Consider the following 19598-nt stretch of genomic DNA (forward strand, 5'->3'; position numbering starts at 1 on the left):
GGGGGGACCCGGCGCCTGCGTGTCCCTGCCGGGCCGGGCCGGGCTGGGCCGTGCCGGGGCGATGCCGAGGGCGGAGGTGGCCGGGTCCTACCAGGAGGTAGGGAATGGGTTCGGGGTGCTGGCTGCTGGGGGCGGCTCTGCGTGGGGTTTTGGCGGCGGGGTGGGGGCGGCGGACCGGCCATAGAGCTGCAGAGAGGAGCTCTCCTCCTGGCTGAGGGCTGTGCCCGCTGGGGAGGCTTTACCCCGTGGTTCTCGGGATGAAATTGGCTGGTGTGAAAAAGCCTGTGTGAGAAAGGGGAGCGCTGCCTGGGGAGCCCTGAGGCTCGCCGAGCGAGGTTGTTCCGTGCCCTTCCTGCTCTCGCTGTCCTGCCCTATCTCCGTGTCCTCCGGCAGCCTCAGCCGCCCTGCGCGTCCCTGTTCCTTCGCGTTATCACCGCGCTTCGCCTCCTTATCGAAAGCACGTGGGCAGAGCTGGCCTGTGGGTGTGAGCGTGTGGCAGCTTCCCTGCTGCTGGGTGCTGTGCTCTGGGGATTGTGCCTGGTTTCTGGAGGAGCCAGGATCAGCTGGCACAGCGGTGCGGTGTCGGCGTGATGCCCTGATGCACCGTGAGCAGCGCGGGCTCGCAGTGGCCTTGGTGGGTGCGCTCGCCTGCCTTCACGTCTTGTCAGGGCAGGTGCTTGGGATTTGCAGTGAAATTATTGTTTTTTGGGGGCTTGGTCTCGTGGCTCAGCTCAGCACAGCCGAGGCAACGTGAGCGCTCCCTGCTTTTGACCATCTGTCCTGTGGTATGTGTGAAGGGCGCGTGGGGCTGCCTGCCTGGTAGAGATAAGATGTGGTCATGTATTGTTTTCCTGTTTGTTTCTTAGGAATGCTAAGAGATTACGTTTTTCTGACTTTTTCTTTTCCTATGTGTTAGAAGCACTGTAGAGCCCCTTGAGAAGACAATAAGTGTTGCAAATTGCGTTCTCGTTTAAACTCATGTCGATACCTTCTTGCTGCCAAAAATAGAGTTCACCTACCCCCTGCACCACCTCAGCCGAGGAGGTGTCTGTACCTGGGAGCCCAACCAGGAGGTGTGGGGGTCAGCTGCGAAACTGCAGCGCCCCAGCAGCTTGTGGCAGCTGTTTGGGTCAGCCCCGCTGTGAGGAATTGGCACGAGTGTGATCGGAACCGGCTTTTTAGCTGATTTAGCAAAACTGGTGCAAAAGGCCCAGTGAATATTCTTCCTGTGTCCGAATAGCTTGTTTGGGGTTCAGGTAAACAAACAGAACTGATGTGGCCCTACAGAAGTTAAATTAAGGCCATCCTAAATTTCATTTATTTTATGAAGGAAATTGAAACAAGTATCTTCAGTTGTACCCCCATAAGTCTCCAGCAAATGAGCCGAGCATGTAGCCTGTTATTTACCTGTGTGCTCCTTGCCTCACACCATGGGAAATCATACTTTATTTATGTGCAGAGCATTCAAAAACAACCGGGTTACTGCTTTCAACTTGCTGTGGATGGTGGAAACGAATACAGAAGTACGTCAGGAGGTGATGGAGGCTTTACGTCAGTCTTCCGAGATGTGAAATGAGTGGACTCTTTCCTAATAAATGCTAATGATGATTTGTGTAATGATGATAATTTTGATGCCTAATTAGAGTTGCTTGAAAGGAAAATACTTCATTATGGATGCATGCGTGTTACTGTTAAGTAAGTTGGGGGAGTAAAGTTTAACAGTATTCAACGTGGCTACTGCATGAACCGTGCACCCGATTCCCTTAAAATAGGACCAAAGCTCCTCTCCCTTACCTAATTAGCTATTTGATACCGAGTGTTCAGCTCGGACAGTTCCCATGCAACACATGATAGGCTGCAAGCTTAGGCCCCAGCTCACCGTGCTGAAATTTGTGTGTTGTTCCCTGGCATAAAAGAAGCTTGGGAGACATATAGTAGATATGTTTAACACACGGGGGAGGAAAAATAGTCCAGTGGTTCGTGATCTCATGTGATGCCTATCTGATGTGACAAGCTTCTGACTTTGGTGGAGGTGTCCTGGCAGTTTGGGCCCAGAGCTCTGAACAGCAAAACAAGAAAACATCTGGTCACTGCTGCTGATTTAGAAACACTGGGAGGCTAATTAGTTGCATAACCACTAATACCGAGTAATATTTATAGTGAGCTCAAGTAAGTACCAGAAATGTTGGGGGTGCTTGTAGCGCTTTAATGACCCACCTACCTACGTGGCTGGGACTGCGTTTGAGTTATTTGCCCTAGTACCTGTCCAAATGCAATTTACTTTTTACGCACGTTTATTAAGAAGTGGTAATGGTCTGTTTGCTGGTTTGTGTTGTGGTTTGTTTATACCTGAAGATATGTTCTTGAGTGACAGAACAGAGTTCCTGCTTATTTCAGAAGGCATTGCCCTAATTGGGGGTTTGGTGTGAGCTGAAGCTGCTGGGGGAACAATTACTTGGATCTTGAAAGAAGTGATGCTATTCTTTAAGGAGCAGGCTAGAAGTAGGTTACATGTAATATGCCATCTTTCTCTTTTGCAGTGTGCAAGTCATGTAATTTTCAGGTATAGGGCTGTGCAAATGTGACTCTTGAATTGTGCAAAGCGGCACGGGTTCTGGGTGCTCTTGGACTGGGGGCATGTTTTTGTGTGCCTGGTTAGTTGGAGCCTCTCTTATTTGTACCATAGAAATTCCAGCAATTGCGAGTTGAGAGCATGTTTGGAAATTGAACCACTGTTTTAACTACACAGCTGAGTGAAGATGTGGAGCGAGTATCTGAAAACCCAGCAGAGGAGAGAGGAGGAGAGATGGGAGTTCATGAAGATGCCAGCTCGGTTATTTTACCAGGTGAGAACTATTGACCGAAAACCTACCAATTTAAAGTGACTGATAAGCTGCTTTTGTGTGAGCTTCTTTTTAATTGCACTTTGAGAGCAAACAAAGCACTAGGTGACTTACTTTGAGGAATAAGCATAGCTGGAAAGCTAAGGAGCTTTTCTGGGGATTGGGATGAGAATATTTCTTTGTCATGAAATGTGCTCAGTCAAGGAAGATTTGTCACACCTGCTGCTGAGATAGCTCAGTATGTCATCTGCTGTTTGTGCTGGCTGTATCTTTCCTGAGTTGCAGTGTTTGTGATGGCAGTGGATTGCAAACAAAGTCTGTGCCAGATTTACGTGAGCAAGATGCAGAACCAAGCACAGGCTTCAAAACAGATTTTAGTTAGACTGTTTGGACCTGCTTTTTGAGAGTGTGGAGCAGTGTTAAATGGGCTTATTGCAGCCCAGATTTGGGTGGTAAGCTAAGCCAACAAGAACTGAGTATCCCCTAAATATTTTGCAGCTGTTTAAGATGGCTTTTTTTGTTGTTGTTATGTTAGTAGTGCAATTTTATGCATATCAGTGTCTTAATTTTCTTGGCTGACATCTCCTGGCAATGAACTTCAGGACACGTGCGTGGCCACGGACATTTATATGAGGTTATGTGCTCAGCAGGAGCTACAATAAGGCTAGTGTTTGCTGTGGTAAGGACCAAATACCAAACCGTGCTATTATAATTGAAGGGCAGTGTGGCATAGCCTGAGAGGGCCTGACTCATTAAATTACACACCACAGAAAAGTCAGTATAAAATATGCCTATTTATCTCCAATATGTTGGGTTTTAATGCTTGTTTTATGTGTTAAGCCATATATTGCTGCAATCTAAATGTGACATGTAACTCGAGTGCCTAAACCTTTACCTTGCACTCTCCATTTCTTCTGACAATACTTGTAAGGAGTATTGGGGAGAAAAAACATTTGTGTAGTTCTGTGTGCACAGGTGAGACTAGTGTGAGGATCTTTAGAGGCAAGGAGGAAGGGATCAGGTCTGCCTTTTTCTAGATATAGTTGGAAGAAGCCTTCTTTTGTGAAACTTTCTGCAGTATGCACAAGGAGTTATAAATTAGACCCCAGATATGAGAGGGTAACAAATGCACAATCACTGCTATTATGGTGGAGACATAATGCTCTTACGCAGCTATTTGCATTATTAGAATATTAAAATCTCTCTGCTGACACACACGTTAAACGTGGTCAGTCAGCTCAGATTGGAAGGTGGAGGGGAATAAGTTGTATTTTCCAGGAGGAAAGACTGGCCGTTAATTGTTTCTTATGAACTTTGAACTTTATTTCTGGGTTGGCATTCTTGAAAATAAACTTTGTTTCCTGCCATGTCCGTAAGTGAATGCCAAATTCAATGCGTGGAGAAAAAAAAAGGCACAATCATCCAAAGACTGTGCCTCATGCAGGAGAAGGAAGCAGCTGTCTTATTGATCATTAAAAACAGCAATAGTTGTGTTTTTTAAATCAAGATGATTTTCTTTTACTTTCCTCTCAAGTGGTTGATCTTTAAATCAACACTACATAAATTCAGCCCCCAAATCTGTGTTTTAAAGTCCTAATTCATATTCTGTTTGGTTCCAGATAGTGAACTGGGTACCAGTGCCCCTTCCTTGCGTTTCAGCAAGACCTGCCTAAAGAATGTTTTTTCAGTAATTCTCCTGTTTATTTATCTGCTACTCATGGCTGTAGCTGTATTCCTTGTCTACCAAACCATCAGTGACTTCAGGGAGAAGCTCAAGCACCCCGTGATGTCTGTCTCTTACAAAGAAGTGTCCTTGTACGATGCACCTGGTAAGTCTGGTAACAAACTGAAGGGGTAGAGTTGTTGTTCACATTGATCTTGCACTGTTCTGTGTTTTCAGTGTTGATTCTCCAGGGCCCGGAGTTCATATAATGCTTTGACCCAGATCTTTTACTTGCCTTTTTTTTTTTTTTTTTTAATTATTCTGTGTTGTGTTGACTTTGCATGGAATTATGAACGTTATAGGACAGATCTGTGGGGGTTCCTGCCAGTAACATGAATGACAGCAGCTGTGGAGTGTGCTGCAACATTTGAAAGACAGGAAACGTTTGCACACTCTAGAATGAGCCCTCTTTTGAGGAACAAAGATAATTCCTCATGAAATGCTCCCAAAACAGTATCATTCAAGCAGGGTAGCACATAGGAGTGAGATCATGGTACAGATCCTGCACTGGACAGTGAAGTGCTGTTGACACTTGAGAAGGTGGATTCTCCAGACAAACCACAAAAAAAACTCACAGTGCCACTTCCTACTGCTGTACACTATGTACAATGCCATGTTACATCACAAGGCAACGACAATGTGATGTGGCTGCGGAGAAATGGTGGCATAGAAATGTGATATGGCGCCAGAAAACTGTATTGCAGTTTGCAGGAGGGATTACTGTGCAGAAACCTTTTTTGAATAGTGAATTATTAAATATTAAATAATTAAAAATGAATTATTATTTTTGTTAAATTATCCAGTAACCATTCATACACGGAGCTGTGGCAGCAAGTGCCGCTCAAACAGCATTGGAAGCTCCATGTATGTCACTTTCCTATTTAAAAATAACACGTCTGCTTTAATGTCTTGCCACATTTTGCAAATCACTGTTCCAGTACTTGTGGTTGAAAGGTGAGTGTTTCATGTTGCTGTATTCCTGTATTTTTTTTTTTCTGTATGGTTAGTTAGGCTCAGCTGTGTTAGTAGGTCTCTGAATTTGATCTGTATAGCTCTGACAGTAAATTAAGCAGGTGTTTTTTCTTTCTTGTTTTTCCCTTTTCTCTCATCTGCATGTGAGCTTTTTATTCAGCAACAGAAAGAAAATGTTGTTGAAAGAAACAGAGCAACATACTTATAAATCCAGAAGTATTGGCAGGGGATTCCTGCCAGGTCAGAGAACATAAATTAATGTAGCCCTTTGCTTCGTTGCTCTGTTAAGGTTAGATGAGATGTCAAGTTCCAAGCATGGAGCACTGAAGAAAGAAAGAGAGCAGTTTTAGACTGATGTATTCTGACTACTTTGACGTCTTGCATTTTGGTGGACAGGCCATCTCAGCTGTGTGAGTTAATCGCATCTAATAAATTACACTTTTTTGGTAGTTCGTCTAGATTATCTTCAGGCAAGTTTGTTTCCAATACTAAATGTGGCATAATAGGATTTTTGGTTTTGGGTCTTATATTTTGCTAGCTTTCTACAGCTGAGGTGACTGAGATTTTTTAATGCTTGCTCTTGCTGTGAAACCACAGACTTATGGTATATACATGTGAATGAATTTCCATAAAGGTGAAGAAGTAGCCTGCCTACCTAGCAATAAAAATAACAAGCGATTGCTACAGTTAGTACTTGTTTTATGGCTTTGATTTTTATCATGACATATTTTGTGAACAGAAAATACTAGATGTTCTGAAGAGCATCTTTTTGCTTTTATGAGATCAGACAGTGACCTTTAATCTCTCATGTATAGTACATGTGCTTTTTCCAGTGAAAATACGACGTGTTAAATGACAGCATCTGGAAACACGTACATGTTGAAGCACTTTGTGTCCCATTTGACTTCAGTGGTCTCCTAGCTTACTTTACACATTCTTCTTATTTGGGGCCAGAGGAACTCATTCATTAGCTGCCGGCTTGTGGGAGGACTAAGGAAACTTAGTCACTTCTGTGAACTTTTAGTTGTGGTTACTGAACTGGAACTTGGATTTTCTGCAACACATTGCAGGGCTTCTGTCCTGATGTGGCTGGCACTGTTGTCCTGCTACAGGAAAATAGTCGAGCACATGGTTTAATTTGATTGTTTTGCTGGATCTTGGCAAGATAGCTCAGTATCCTGGGGGATTAAATCCCAGAATGAAAATCTATGAACATAAGAAAGAAGTCAACTCTTCTCAATGTTTTTTTGTTTTTTTCTCCCGAAACAGGTATTGCCTTCTACCCAGGCAAGGCTCAGCTGCTTAGCTGCAAGCATCATTACTATGATCACATTCCACCTCTGGTAAATCCAGGTCAGCAAGGAAAAATTGAGTGCTCCACTTGGAGAATCAACTACACAGATCCTTTTACTAATCAAACGATGGTAATAATATCATAGAGTAAAACTTACTCAGTGGGGGTTTTCTGTTCATAATGGTATTTGAAAGTAAAAATATTTCTGGAGTGCTGCAAAATATACTTCTTCAGGGGAAGGGTTGGCTTGTTTGTTTTTCTGTTTTTTTTTTTTGTTTTTTTTTTTTTTTTCCAAGCCACCTATCCTGTTGTTTTCAGAAATGTAAAAGACCCCAGTCAGTGTGTATATATGTTAGGAATGATCAGTTGTCATGTGGCTGTGTGCAACATGAAAGCCTGAATGGAACAGGAGTCTTTTCACAATGAAACTCCCCCTTAATTCCTCTCCTGAATGAATTGGCAAGCAAACTTGATAACGTGAATCTAAGATTGATTGAAAGCAATAGCAGTTATGTCATTTGAAGCAGGATAACTTCTGTCTTTTTGTGTGTTTGCTAGGAGTTAAATACTATTTTTGTCACACTTGGAAAATTCTTGATTGGGCACCAAAGCATTTCATTGTATTGAAGTGCTGCGTGCCAATAAGATATGTTGATACATCTGTCTTAAATTCCTCTTAAAAACGCAGGGAATCTGGCCTCTGTACAGGTAAATGTTCAGAAAATAAACCATTAAATATGATCATTTGTATCTCATCTAAAGTTATTGCTCAGGCCCTTTCTAAGGAAACTAAACACGAACAAACAATTTAGTTACCTCTTTGGTCAGCTTATTTTTCCCCTATCTATCTTCATGTCTTGCGTTTTTCCAGTCACCATTTTTTTCTGGGAAGCAGCTCCTTAGTATATCTGAAAACAGTCCTTTAAGTCTTAATATTTAATTTCTGCCAGTATCACGTTATTTTTGCATGTTTTAACAAACTAAGAACCTGCCTTTTATGTTGTGTGGTAGGTTCGTTTAGGAGCTTGTAGATCCCAAAGGCTCTAGTCCTATGACTGAATGCAGAGGCACTGAGGCAGACCTCTGAACCACATAGAGCCATGTTCAAATGGGTGGAGTCATTTTGCAAGCAACAGCTTGCTGTCCAGCATAATTCTTGCACTATTTAAGTTGTATTCTGCCTGCCAGCTAGCTTTTTTTTTAAATTTTTTTCTTCCCCTCATTCCTCCTCAGCAGCTTTCTTAAGGTGCTTGGGGCTATGAAACTGTTCCTTTCTCGAGGACAGGCCTGATGTTCTCCACATCAGAATCCAAATTAACTTGTTTCATGTCAAGAGCTGAAGGTTCCTGGACTGTAATGCCTAAAACTCTTTTGATTGTCTGCAGAATGCAGGCTGCAGAGCCTTGACTGGTAATTCCACATGAACCCAAACGATTGGGATGGAACTAGAGCAGATTTCTTAGCAAAACACTAAATCTTGGTTTAGAGACTTCATTTTTACAACCAAAAAGAGGAATTTGTTAATACCAAGGCAGACATTAATTGGGGGTATTTTAATAGGTGTGCACTTATTAGAGGCCAGGAAAATCTCGATGTGTATTAGATTTATGTAAAGTATTAGTGACAGACAGCAAATTCAAGAATGGGAAACGAGGATTCCTCTCCTACTCACTGTCTCTCTGTCTGCTTATAGAAGTATGCTTTGGTTGTTCAAGGCCCTCGTGATGTGAAGAAAAAGGAACTGGTATTTTTGCAGTTTCATTTAAATGAAACGGACCAAGATTTTAGTGCCATTGACTACCTTCTGTTTTCTTCTTTCCAAGAGTTCATCAACAGGTATGTAAAGGGATGATGAACCTGTAACAGCAGTGAACTTGCATCCACAGCAATACTACTGCAAGGAAGGTATTTTGGGTGGAAAGTTAGAGAGGCTTTTATGACGATTCTTTTTATTAAAAGGAAAAAAGAAAAAAAAAAAAAAGAATTTTGGACTATTTCTGTTGGACTTTCATGTCTTAGATTACTAATCTCACCTTTTAGAAAATGAATTGAGGATACACGCAGTGACAGGAAGTGCCCTTCAGCTGTGCTTCAGCCATTTGCTGCTGCACTTTCTAGACATTTTGAAGTTTTCACTGTCTTTCACCTCTGTTGTGGGTGATCAGGAGGTGGGTTGTACTTGGCAGTGTGATAATGAAGGGCATTAAGAACACAAATGTTTCTGTACCTCCTTTTTTTTTTTCTAAGCAGTTACTATAAAGATCAGATTCCTAGAACGATTTATTTCGTTGATTTCATTGTAAGGTTAACCATAAGTGTTTGTACTGCTAGTTTTATTTAAGATTCTAAAGGATGATGTAATTTAGTAGATGGGGGTTTTAAAAGTACTTTGTTTTGATTTGATAGCAATGCCACTGGAGTGGCTGATCAACCTTTCGCTAATTTTAACAGGAATGGATTTAATCCTGTCTTGAACTTTCTTGAAAGACCCATTTTTTTTCCTTGCTTGTAAGAATAAACTCCATACTTAAATTGCTTAATTTTTGCTTTTAATTTAAATTCAAGTTCTGTTCTTCTCTCTGTGATCCAGATTAAAAGCTAGTCAAGAGGCATTAGTCACAGTGAGACCTAATAGAAAGCCTTACTTTGGTAATGGCTGGATGCAAAGTGAAAAAGGGAGAGTGGATAAAGGGCATGTGCAGAGTGAATTAAGGTGGAGGGGAAGAGAAGTAACACTTTATTGCAGCAAAGCATTTTTGGAGGCTTGGGCATGATCATGCTGGTGTTTTTCAGATGGAGCAGACTGAAAGTGTTCAGTCACAGTATCTGTGGGTGGCCAAAGACCAGTTGTCTGAATTCGCTTTTTACAAAGTGTTTACTTCAGTGAAGGAGACAGGCATTAAGCTTAGGTTATCAAGTACTTCCTGTAACTGTACAAAGGCACCTCAGACACCCCTAGCGTTCTGGGTATTTTATATTTCAGTATGAGAAAACACCAACGGAGAGCAGTGATAGAGAAGGTGCTGTTTGTTCCTTGTGCATTGGATTTTTCTCAGTTGTTGTGGCTCATGCCGCAGTTAGCGGTAGCTACAGTGCGACCGAATCCACTGAAGTGCACAGCTGGGTCTGTGCCTCAAAACATGAGCTGTCTGAGAGCATCCCCAGTGGAGGAGAGATCAGAAGGTGTGGTTGCATTGCATCTGGTCGCTGTCTTTTTGCACAATGAGCAAACTTACCAAGACGCAAATTGGCCTAGCTTTGCTCGAGTCTTGGAAGCACAATTTCTCTGCTCATTGTACCAATTTGCTGGTAAGCCATTTTGAAGAGCTGTTTGCTTCCAAACTAAAACATGCGTGTCCCATTGAGGCTGGCAGTATGTAAAGTCTCTCCCTGCATGGAGGTCTGCATGCTGCTGTCTGAAATGCTTCTGCCACGCGTTGTGCAAAGGTAGGTTGGGTGTGCAAAACAACACTAAGCAATATTGCCAAGGTTCTAGCTGGAAGGCTGTGTTTGTGCCACGGTAGGTGAATAATTAAGAATCATCTGTAAGCTGCCTGGAGAAGCTGGGGTTGCAAGCTCCTGCCTCCAGGTTTCCCAGGTCAGACAGGTTAGATGGCAGATTCAGTCCCTGAAGAGAGGGGGAACTGACATGCTGTTCCTAAAGAAGCTGCTTTGTCCCTGTTGGAAGGCAGCAGAACCGAGGCTGGGGCATGAAGGCTGAGGCTGGGGCATGCTTGGAGCAATGCAAAAGGCAGGAAATGTTGTCTGGTTGGGGATATGCATCCTTTGTGCCTGTTTGTGACAGACAGGAACGTGAGGTGAGGCTGGTTTGGAAGTAATGCAAGTAATGGGAAAATTGGCAAAGATCTATAAATGTGGTGGGACATGATCTGCGTGTCTGGGTAAAGTACAGAGAACCAGTGTGTGCACGATGCTTTGGTACTGCCTCTTTTGCAGCATCCTCCAAAGCTCAGCACAAACTGCATGCCTTATCTCGTTTGGGATTGTGCAGTGCTCTCCTGGCATCCCAGGGCACCAACCAGACTGGCTTGGGGCAGGCTGAAAACCTGCGTTTTCTCCTGAGCATGTGAAATGCCATGCATGTGTGGGGTGTGTTTGGATGTGGCTTTGTTCTGTCCGGCTTCCAGCAGGAGAGGAAGCAGAAATGGCTTCCGGCTCGTCAGCTGCTGCTGAATTTAGCTGCTGGAAGGTCTCGACTGATATCCTTAGAAACTGTTGTGCATCGACAGTGTAATTTTGTCCTTCCATATAGCCTCTAAGGGCTTCAAACGCTCACTGCTGGTAACTACTTTTCCTGACAAAGTGTCTCACTTAGGGGTTACAAGAGCGTGCTCTTAGCACCGTGCCCAGCAACTCATGTAAAGTGCTGTTAAAGATCCTGAGCTACGTGCTAAAACTCATCAGCTATCACGATTACCTTTACAGTTTTATTTGCAATGGCTGCAAAGAGCTTAGGACGGAATGGATAGGCAGACTGCTGTAAGGTATGTCTGTAGGTATTCCATCATCTTAAATCAGTCTGAACGCCTTTGAAATTGGTGAGGGTGGTCCAGCTGTATCGACGGCACAGCTTCTTTGCAGGCACAATTCTGTGCAGCTCGCTTTTGCTTTAAATAACAATAATCGCATCAGTGAACAGTAAGCATATCATAAGCAATAATAAAAATGGCATCTGGGTTCTTGTATCTCTAAGGATTTTCCTGAGGCATAGCAAGTGGTAAGGACTCAGGGTCCAGTTGTCTCTGTCAAGGGTTTTATTCTCTGCAGCTCTCGTGTTAAAGTTGGATCAACAGACCGCATGAAGCTGGCAGTGCTTGCTGGTTTTGTTCTGGCCCTCGCAGAGCACTGCTGCACTATATGCTATTGTTGGACTGAGCTGGAAGGGTACTGCCACTGTGTTTTTTCTTTTGTATTTTTCTTCTTTTTTTTTTTTGTTTTCCTAAGACAGTGGCAGTTGCTGTGCCATATTAATTGGAGGGAAGGAAATAATGAAACCCTTGCAAATTACCCAAAAAGTGTAGCTAAAAATACAAGTTCCTTTCCTCAACTATCATTAGTGTAATACATGGGTTTAAGAAGAAAATCCTCTGAACATATAGTCAATAGTCAAAACTATTGTTAGCTTAGCATGTAAAATAACTTCTGGTCATGTGAGATGATGAATACCAGTCTGAACAGGTCAGAGATTATTTCTGTGTCCAAACAGAGCTTCATCTTTACTTCTTTGGTCTGGATTGCTGCGTGCAGAGAAATAAATAACAACACAGAAGGGTCGAGACTTTCGGTACCGCATCTGACCCTTTATTACATCCCATGGCTGTCAGAGAGTTTCCAGTTCCCTGAGCACAGGGGAACTCGCAGGCATTGCTTGCCCTCTGCTATTATTTGTGCAAAGCTTCCGTGTCTCTGCTCTGTCCTTTCCCTCCCCTTTTTTTTTTGTTCTCCCCCCCCATCTCTTTGGCAGTGGCCTGGGTTATGGGCGCACGCAAGGAGATGCCGTCTCAGATTGCTCCTCCTAAGAGTCTAATGTTTCTTTTTCAAGCCCACAATTACTGTCACAGGCAAAATACTGTACTGCTGCCTGCTTACCGAGCGCGTTGTGGCTGTAGTGCTCAGCTCCATGTCATAGATTCCTGCTTCAATTTTCCATGTTGGTTTGGAAAGCTGCGCTGGGATGCTGTGTTGAGTCATGCATGAGGCGTGTGACTGGCTGGCAGGGTGCTAATTATGTTCCTCCGTGTGGCAAAGCACCGTGTTCTTCCTGACTGTCCCATCGGCTGCTGCTGTACCCGTACACCAAAAGGGGAAGAAATAATTGTCAGGGTAGGTCTCCCTACGTCAGTGGTTCGTATGGCAAGGAGCAGTCAGGCGTTGGACTTTGCTGTGATGCTTTGCCCAAATCTTCCCAGTGGGGGCTGGAGAAGTGTGCTGCCATCCTGTTGGGACAACTGAGCAAACAGCTAATGGTACGGATAGACGAAGATACCACAGAATCACAGAATGGCTTGGGTTGGAAGGGACCTTAAAGACCATCCAGTTCCAACCCACTGGATGCCACCCGCTAGATCAAGTTGTCCAGGGCCCCTCCAGCCTGACTGAACGCCTCCAGGCATGGGGCATCCACAGCTTCTCGGGGCAACCTCTTCCAGTGCCTCACCAGCCTCTGAGTGAAGAATTTCTTCCTAACATCTCATCTGAATCTCCCCTTTTAGTTAAACTAGAAAAGGAGCCCTAATTCTGAAGACTAAGGAAAAAGGCAAAGTGCAAATCCAGCCAGTGCTGGTGCAGGGCCAGTCTTCCCAATTGGCCTGTTCTTCAGCTCTCCTTGTCTTCTTTACTTCTTTGCATCTTTCTCCTGGAAGACCAAAAAGGCTTCATCTCCCAGCAGGCCCAGCCACTCACTCCCTCTGCCATGTGAACGAAAGTATGCTCTTTGCCTTCACCTAGGAAGATTTGTTTGTTCGGAGGGAAAAACCCTTTCCTTCTCCCTTGCCTTAAGGACCAGCATACCCTGGCATGGCTTTGTAACATGAAATCTATCTTTAGTAAAAATCAGCAGTCTGCGCTTCACTGCTTCGTGACTCATCGCAGTGGTTCACCTGCTCGTTTCAAGCGAAACCTTGTTGAAAGGCAGCTGCAGGGACAGGCTTATTTCGTGGAGGTGACGTGAATGTGGCTAAAATCACAGTGCTGAGGAGCTCAAAGTTAACGGAGAGGTGAATTCACCATGTCCTGTGCGTTTAGCAGACACCAGACAGGCCCTGGAGTTACCTCTTTATCACTTGCTGTGTGAGGGGCATGGGGAGGCTTAAAATGGCTGCAAGTCACAGCATTAAGTCACAGCTCCCCTAAAGCAGCAGATCTGCACGGGGAGGCAGTACTGGGACAGCAGGGCACCAGGTGGGTCTTCTGCAGTTAAGAACAAGAGTGCAAGTGCTAAAACATTACTACTAGCAATGTTTTAGATAGGCTTGATTTTAGCCTATCTAAATATAAAGGGCATTTTGAACGTGCTTTGAAGTGTAGGCCTGACGTTTCACTGCCTTCAGTGCCCAGACACTGCTCAGAGTTTGGTCAGTAAAGTAATGGTCTTTTTTCCTTTAGCCCAGAAAAAGCAGAATTCATGAAGGACTGTGAAAGTTCGTACTCCAGCTGGAAGTTTTCCGGAGGCTTTCGAACTTGGGTCAAGATGTCCTTGGTGAAAACAAAGGAAGAAGATGGTAGTGAGACTGTTGAATTCAAACAAGAGGTAAAGATAATATTAACTTCCCAAAGATATGATTTTATTTTTTTTAGGACCTGTTAGTTGCTTTAAAGGTTGGGGGCTGTCAAAACGTTGCATGTTTTTAATGATAATTGGCTAACAAAACTACCTCTTGGAGCACTTAGCAATGTGAGCTGGAGGAAGGGGTTGTCTGTTTTGAAGTGAAGCATCAGGAGGCTGGCTTTTGCTTAATGGCATTCGTTACACCACTTGCCACTGGGTGGTTTTGGAAGCTGAACTGGCTGTGCAGTTACTTGTGTTCCTTCTCAACGTGGAGAGGCTCTGTCAAAGCGTTAATGTTGTGGTGTGCTCTGCTACTGATATGGTGACACTGCAGGAAAAACATCTCTTAGCAGAGAGGTGAGAAACTCCAGGCCCTGCCTGTGTCATTGGTGACACCTGTAGTTTGAGGTATGGGTCTGAAGAGACTGATACGGAAAAACTAACAGAGCTGCCTTAGTTCGAGGTAGGGATTTTCAAAGGAATTATCTAAGTAACAGTAATGGAAAGAGGTACTGCTTAGGTTACCACAGGGTCTGATAGTAGGATGAAGAGGTAACATAAGCTAAGTACCTTTATAGCACTCTCACATCTGCTTTTTGTTTGAATTTGGTATTTTTATCTGTTGAGTATCCTTAGAAATGTGGAGTATCTCAACTTCTTCCATCATTTAAAGCTAGAAAATATACAAGTGGAAGGTGCAAATTTAGCTAGAGATGAAGTAAGTTTGACTTTCATTTCTGCTCTGTTACCGCTTACGGACAGGAGAATAACTGTGTCCTGAGCCTGTTAGGTTGCTCCCGGTGTTGGTGGGAGAGGAAGAAGCTCATTGGTGATGAGAAAAGAGAATTTTAAGAGCAGTCCTTTTAAGATAGTGCATCTTCCAGGCACACTACTACGCTTTCCCTTAGTCTGTGGTCCACTTGAAAAGACCGCTTATGTGGCAAAGGGTTGGGGGAAGAGCAGAGGTGTGACTGAGAGCTGGGTACCCTCTGGTTCCACTGGGGGAGGGCAGCAGAAGAATCCCCCAGTCATGCAGTGAAGGCCTGGGCTTGAAGGAAGGGATGCAGCAGTCGGCTGATGTCATGTAAGCACTGGCAGCAGCGGGCTGTCTGTCCTTCATCACTTACAGCTCTGTTTCATTTGCCCTTTGGTACTTACCTAGAGAAGACCATTACCTGGTCTTTTCTGCTCTTCCCACTGCTTGTAGGCAGCTGTGTGAGCTGGTTGTTTCCTGTTGTGCAGTTTTCTTGAGTGAGTATGGCTGGGGTGGTCGCACGCTGCAATAATTACACGGGCTGTAGAAGTGTAAGGTAACGAGAGGTGGTAAAGCTCCCATATGCTCAGAACGGACACGTACGGTGCTGCTGTGTGTTCACAGCCTAAAATCTGGCCAGGCACAGGGTGCCTTCATGGGAGGGAGGAGTCTGGCAGAAATCTGAAGGTATGCGTAAAGAAAGTAAGCCGTGGTAGAGAGGTGGGAGGTTTTTGTGGTAGGTCATTCCCCATGCAGTGTCCGCTGAATCAGTTTTCATCTCTACCGTTCCTGTTACACTCCTGGACTGAAGTAACATTCAAAGAGGGAGACATGTGCCAGTCAGTGATGGTTTCAAGTGGTAACTCAGTTAAAGGGCAGCACTGGAGGTATGGTTTTAGTCATTAATACGTAGGCTTTTTTTTTCCCCATCCATTTTCATTCTGCAACTGCTGGTATCTAGCTTGTGCTACAACTGATCCTCCAAAAAAGATTATTCCTGCCACCATTGTGTAGTTCTCTGGCAAATAACAGTAACGTAACCTTCATTCATGGGAACTTTCCAAAGGCCATATTACCCCAAGTAAATGAATTTTGTAAATGAGCTCCCCACACCTGGAAGGGGAAATTCTTTGCTTTTGAAGAGTGATGTATAATGGCATTTCCAAAGCTCAGCTGCAGTTATCTTGAGACTGGATAGGCTGTCTTTAATGGGACTGTTCTTGATGTTCCTGGAACAAAGTGCTTTCAGTAAGCTGCTTGGGCAGCAACGCTCTAGATGAAGGCTTTGATCTGGCATCTCTTGCTCTTCCTTGAATTACACCAAACCTCCTATTGCCTTCCTGCAACTGGAACAAATCTGGCTTGTCCTTGCCTGGGTATATGAAGTTAACTGTGCATCTGTTTAATCATTTTGATTTTTAAAGAGAATATGGGCTGTGAGCATGTGGGGACAGAAAGGAGTACCTGTAAGGTATGTGTGAAGAAAGACTTTTTCACCTTCTAGCCTTTTCTGTTGCACAGAAGACTGGATTACACTACTACAGAAAGTAACCTGCACCTTTTTCACCTTTTTTTCCCCCCTCTCCCAGACTAGTGTGGTTAACTATATTGACCAGAGGACTAAACCGAGAAGTGACCAGCTGTTTTTTGTCGTCTTTGAATGGAAAGATCCTTTTATACAGACTGTGCAGGATGTAAGTAACCTTCTAGCACCTTCTTGAATTGTCAGGCTGTATGTGCTCATGGTGTGTGTGTGTGTGTGTATATGTATGCCTCTGAGTTTCTACTTGGAGTGAGGTACCAGAGGAAGAGCAGAGTTACTCTTTAAATTTCAGTCTGGGGTGTTTGTTTGTTTATTTTATTTTAAATCAGCAATAATTATTAAGTGGGGCTCAAGACTGTCTGCAGCCTTGCCTTGTCTTAGTGACACTCAGCATTATTCTTGCAGCTAAAGGTGCACGTAGCTAAGAAACCTGGCCCCTGCAAATTGTAGCTTCAGGTCAAGTCTGAACATTTTGCTTAAATAAGTAAGTGTGCCTGGGTAAATTGATTTAATGACTCTTCCTATTAATCGACACACAAGAAGACTAGACGTAAATCAGACTAATAAAACCAAAATTTATAATAATAATAAAAACCAAAGTGGTCTAATTTTTGGCCCTTATCTGAACAGAACTTGGTACTGCATTTAAAAAAACAAAACAAAACCTCAAAATTCAGCTCAGTGTACTGCAGCCAGAGGTGTGCCATGTGCCAGACAAGATCACTGTCAGTCACTGGAGTGCTTAGAAGGTGTGTGGATCCCTGCAGGTATATGTGCTTAAGCATGTGAGATGGATCTGGTGCTCCAGGGGAGCACAGGGGAAAAAGATTTATTTGCCTTCCCTAGAAAAATACGGAACAGCAAAATGTGCGAAGTCAATCTGTTTAAAATTTGGCATTTAAAATGGCCCAGCTTGACAACCTGGTCCGTCATGAACAAAATCTCTCAAATTCCTCTTTTCTTGCCCAAAGCCACTGTGATTTACAAGTAGGGGAAGCCTGTTTTAGGGCCCTCTGGCTTGGCTGGTGACCTAGTGACACCGCACTTGTGCTGACCGTCACCAGTGCTGCAGACCCCGTGGCGGATCTGAAAGCTGTTACTTTATTGCTGCCTCAGCCTAGATCCCCTCACTTCATCTCGAGATCCTAGAAGCCATCATTGTGCCTAGGGGCGCAAGGAGAATTGCAAACTATAAATAAGCTTAACTACTTTTGAACCAAATATAGTTAAAAATAGAAACATAAAATACTTGCTGCAATTCTACAGAAACGCTTGCCGCTGTCAAAACCTAGTTTGGCTTTACAACACTGTCTTGTTAAAGCTTTCCAGCAGTTGCTTCTTTTAGCTTTATCTTTTGGAAGATCGTCTTTCATGGGACTGTTTGTTTTTGTAAATCTTTAAATAACGTAGTAAATGTAATCCTTATGGTTAAATTAGCAGTTTAATAATTATCTCCTACATTTTAAACAATTTACCATACTGAAATAGTCTAAAAGGAATTTAGCAGCTAGTACAGGCATCTCCTGGGATCTGTGCGTTTCCTTCCTCACAGAAGGAATTGGAAAAATCGTAGAGCAAGGCAGATGTGTGGCAAAGGCGCTAAGTCCAGGCCTGCTGTGCAGCGTGAAGGCATGGGCCACAAAACGCTGCTGTTAGAAGAAGAAAATTGTTTGTTAATGCATAGGTATAATATACATGTATATCAAGGCAGAGGAGGGGAATAATATTTTTAATCTGTTTCAGATAATCACAGCAAATCCTTGGAACATGATTGCTCTTCTCTGTGGCATCTTTTTGGCTCTGTTTAAGGCAGCAGACTTTGCTAAGTTAAGTGTTAAGTGGATGATCAAAATCCGAAAGAGACATCTGAAGAGGAGAAGTCAAGCAATGAACCACATAAGCTGAGACCAAGACTGCCTTTTAACTATTCACAGCAGAAGGGACAGAAAATAACTGGAATGAACTTCATTCAGCGAGACAGCAGTTAAAGATGTAAACCAGGTATGTTTTCTTCAGGAAAAACACAGCTGCTGGAGTAACAGCCTAGCGAACTGACGTTTGAACTTCAGAACAGAGCTAACTCTAGACAGGGCTAACAAACTCATGCTTTCCTATTCCAAATTTAACAAGCTTACCTCAATGTATGAGGGGAGTGGGGAGAGAGGAGAAAATTCACTAACATGCTGTAGCAGTTAAATTCTTTATATTAAAAAAAAAAGACAGTTTTGAATGCTTCTCAGAACAGGAAGCTATTTAACTTCTGCATGAGCTGTGACCTGCATCTGCTACCAGAATGCAGTTACTTCTTTGACTGTTAAGTGGAAGGGAAAGACCATGCAAAAAAAACGGTCTGGCCTCCCCTCTCCAAAGTGTGTCTTAAAATACACTGGAATTCTATTACATGTCACTTTTGATTTAAAGTGTATTGACTTTAATATTAAAACAGACCAACACGTTCAATTAAGCTGTTGTGTACCTTCTCTTGAAACTGCCAGCTCTCAGCTTGCAGCTAGAGTTTCACAGGAGCTAATCTAAATGGGAGTATTAAGGCAAAACGTGTAAGTAAAAAACAAAAATTTATCAGTCTAACTCGAAGTAAACTTGAGCATAGCTGGGCATCTGAGCTGATGACAAATTTCAAAATCTAATTCTCAAGACTATTTCCCTTCCTTATTTCCTGAGGAATTAAAAAAGTCTTTCATCAGCTTGGCATTTAAATGAGATTCTCTATTATACAGAGAATGTGCACTAACTAACTGTGCTGTGTGGTGTGTAGTCTTTTTCTTCCTTATAAGTAAGTCCCTTACAAGTCCAGATGCCTCACTAAGAATTGTGCAGTCTACAAGGCAGCAGTGCACTACTGCGTGTTTGCTCGGAAGGGTTTGCTGCGAGGAAGGGAGCATGCCGAGTTAACTTCTGCTTCTTCCATCCTCCACTAACAGAGAGTGCTAATAAAGCAGTAAGTATGGCAAGAGCACCCCCCAGTTCTTTGTACTTGAGATTTTAAGGAAGTGTTTTGGGACAAAATGTACTACTTCCAGGTGATTTCTAGAGCAAAATCAAGAAATTTAGAAAAGCAGCAGTACTGGCTGCATGCAGTGTACAGGTTCTCCTCTGTCCAGCCAGGTGAGGGGAGGAGGGAGGCACTTGCAGTTCCTGCTCTCGCATCTTCTTCAGGCCC

At 43.4% G+C, this 19598-nt stretch overlaps 1 protein-coding gene across 3 annotated transcripts; it reads left to right on the forward strand.

Annotated features, from left to right (window-relative positions):
• The first annotated feature begins 12 nt into the window (after positions 1–12).
• Positions 13–18877, forward strand: PACC1 (proton activated chloride channel 1). 3 transcript variants are annotated; one of them, XM_032183728.1, is made up of 8 exons: positions 13–97; positions 2750–2846; positions 4571–4672; positions 6808–6962; positions 8526–8668; positions 13958–14102; positions 16464–16568; positions 18161–18877. In XM_032183728.1, the coding sequence occupies exons 1-8, from the start codon at positions 62–64 to the stop codon at positions 18320–18322; spliced, it is 945 nt and encodes a 314-aa protein (XP_032039619.1). In that variant the 5' UTR covers positions 13–61; the 3' UTR covers positions 18323–18877. The 3 variants fall into 3 exon arrangements, with proteins under 3 accessions (XP_032039619.1, XP_032039617.1, XP_032039618.1); XM_032183726.1 differs by having other exon boundaries at positions 15–97; positions 4463–4672; XM_032183727.1 differs by having other exon boundaries at positions 37–97; positions 2687–2846; positions 4463–4672.
• Positions 18878–19598: the final 721 nt, after the last annotated feature.

Source organism: Aythya fuligula, chromosome 3 (genome assembly GCF_009819795.1).
Source record: "Aythya fuligula isolate bAytFul2 chromosome 3, bAytFul2.pri, whole genome shotgun sequence".
Classification (NCBI taxonomy): domain Eukaryota; kingdom Metazoa; phylum Chordata; class Aves; order Anseriformes; family Anatidae; genus Aythya; species Aythya fuligula.

Bases quoted from the DNA above. Each gene is read 5' to 3' on its own strand.
- PACC1 (XM_032183726.1), top strand. From the start codon at position 62: ATGCCGAGGGCGGAGGTGGCCGGGTCCTACCAGGAG. The intron at 6,963-8,525 runs GTAATAATATCA...GTCTGCTTATAG, and splicing joins CTTTTACTAATCAAACGATG to AAGTATGCTTTGGTTGTTCA. The intron at 14,103-16,463 runs GTAAAGATAATA...CCCCTCTCCCAG, and splicing joins CTGTTGAATTCAAACAAGAG to ACTAGTGTGGTTAACTATAT.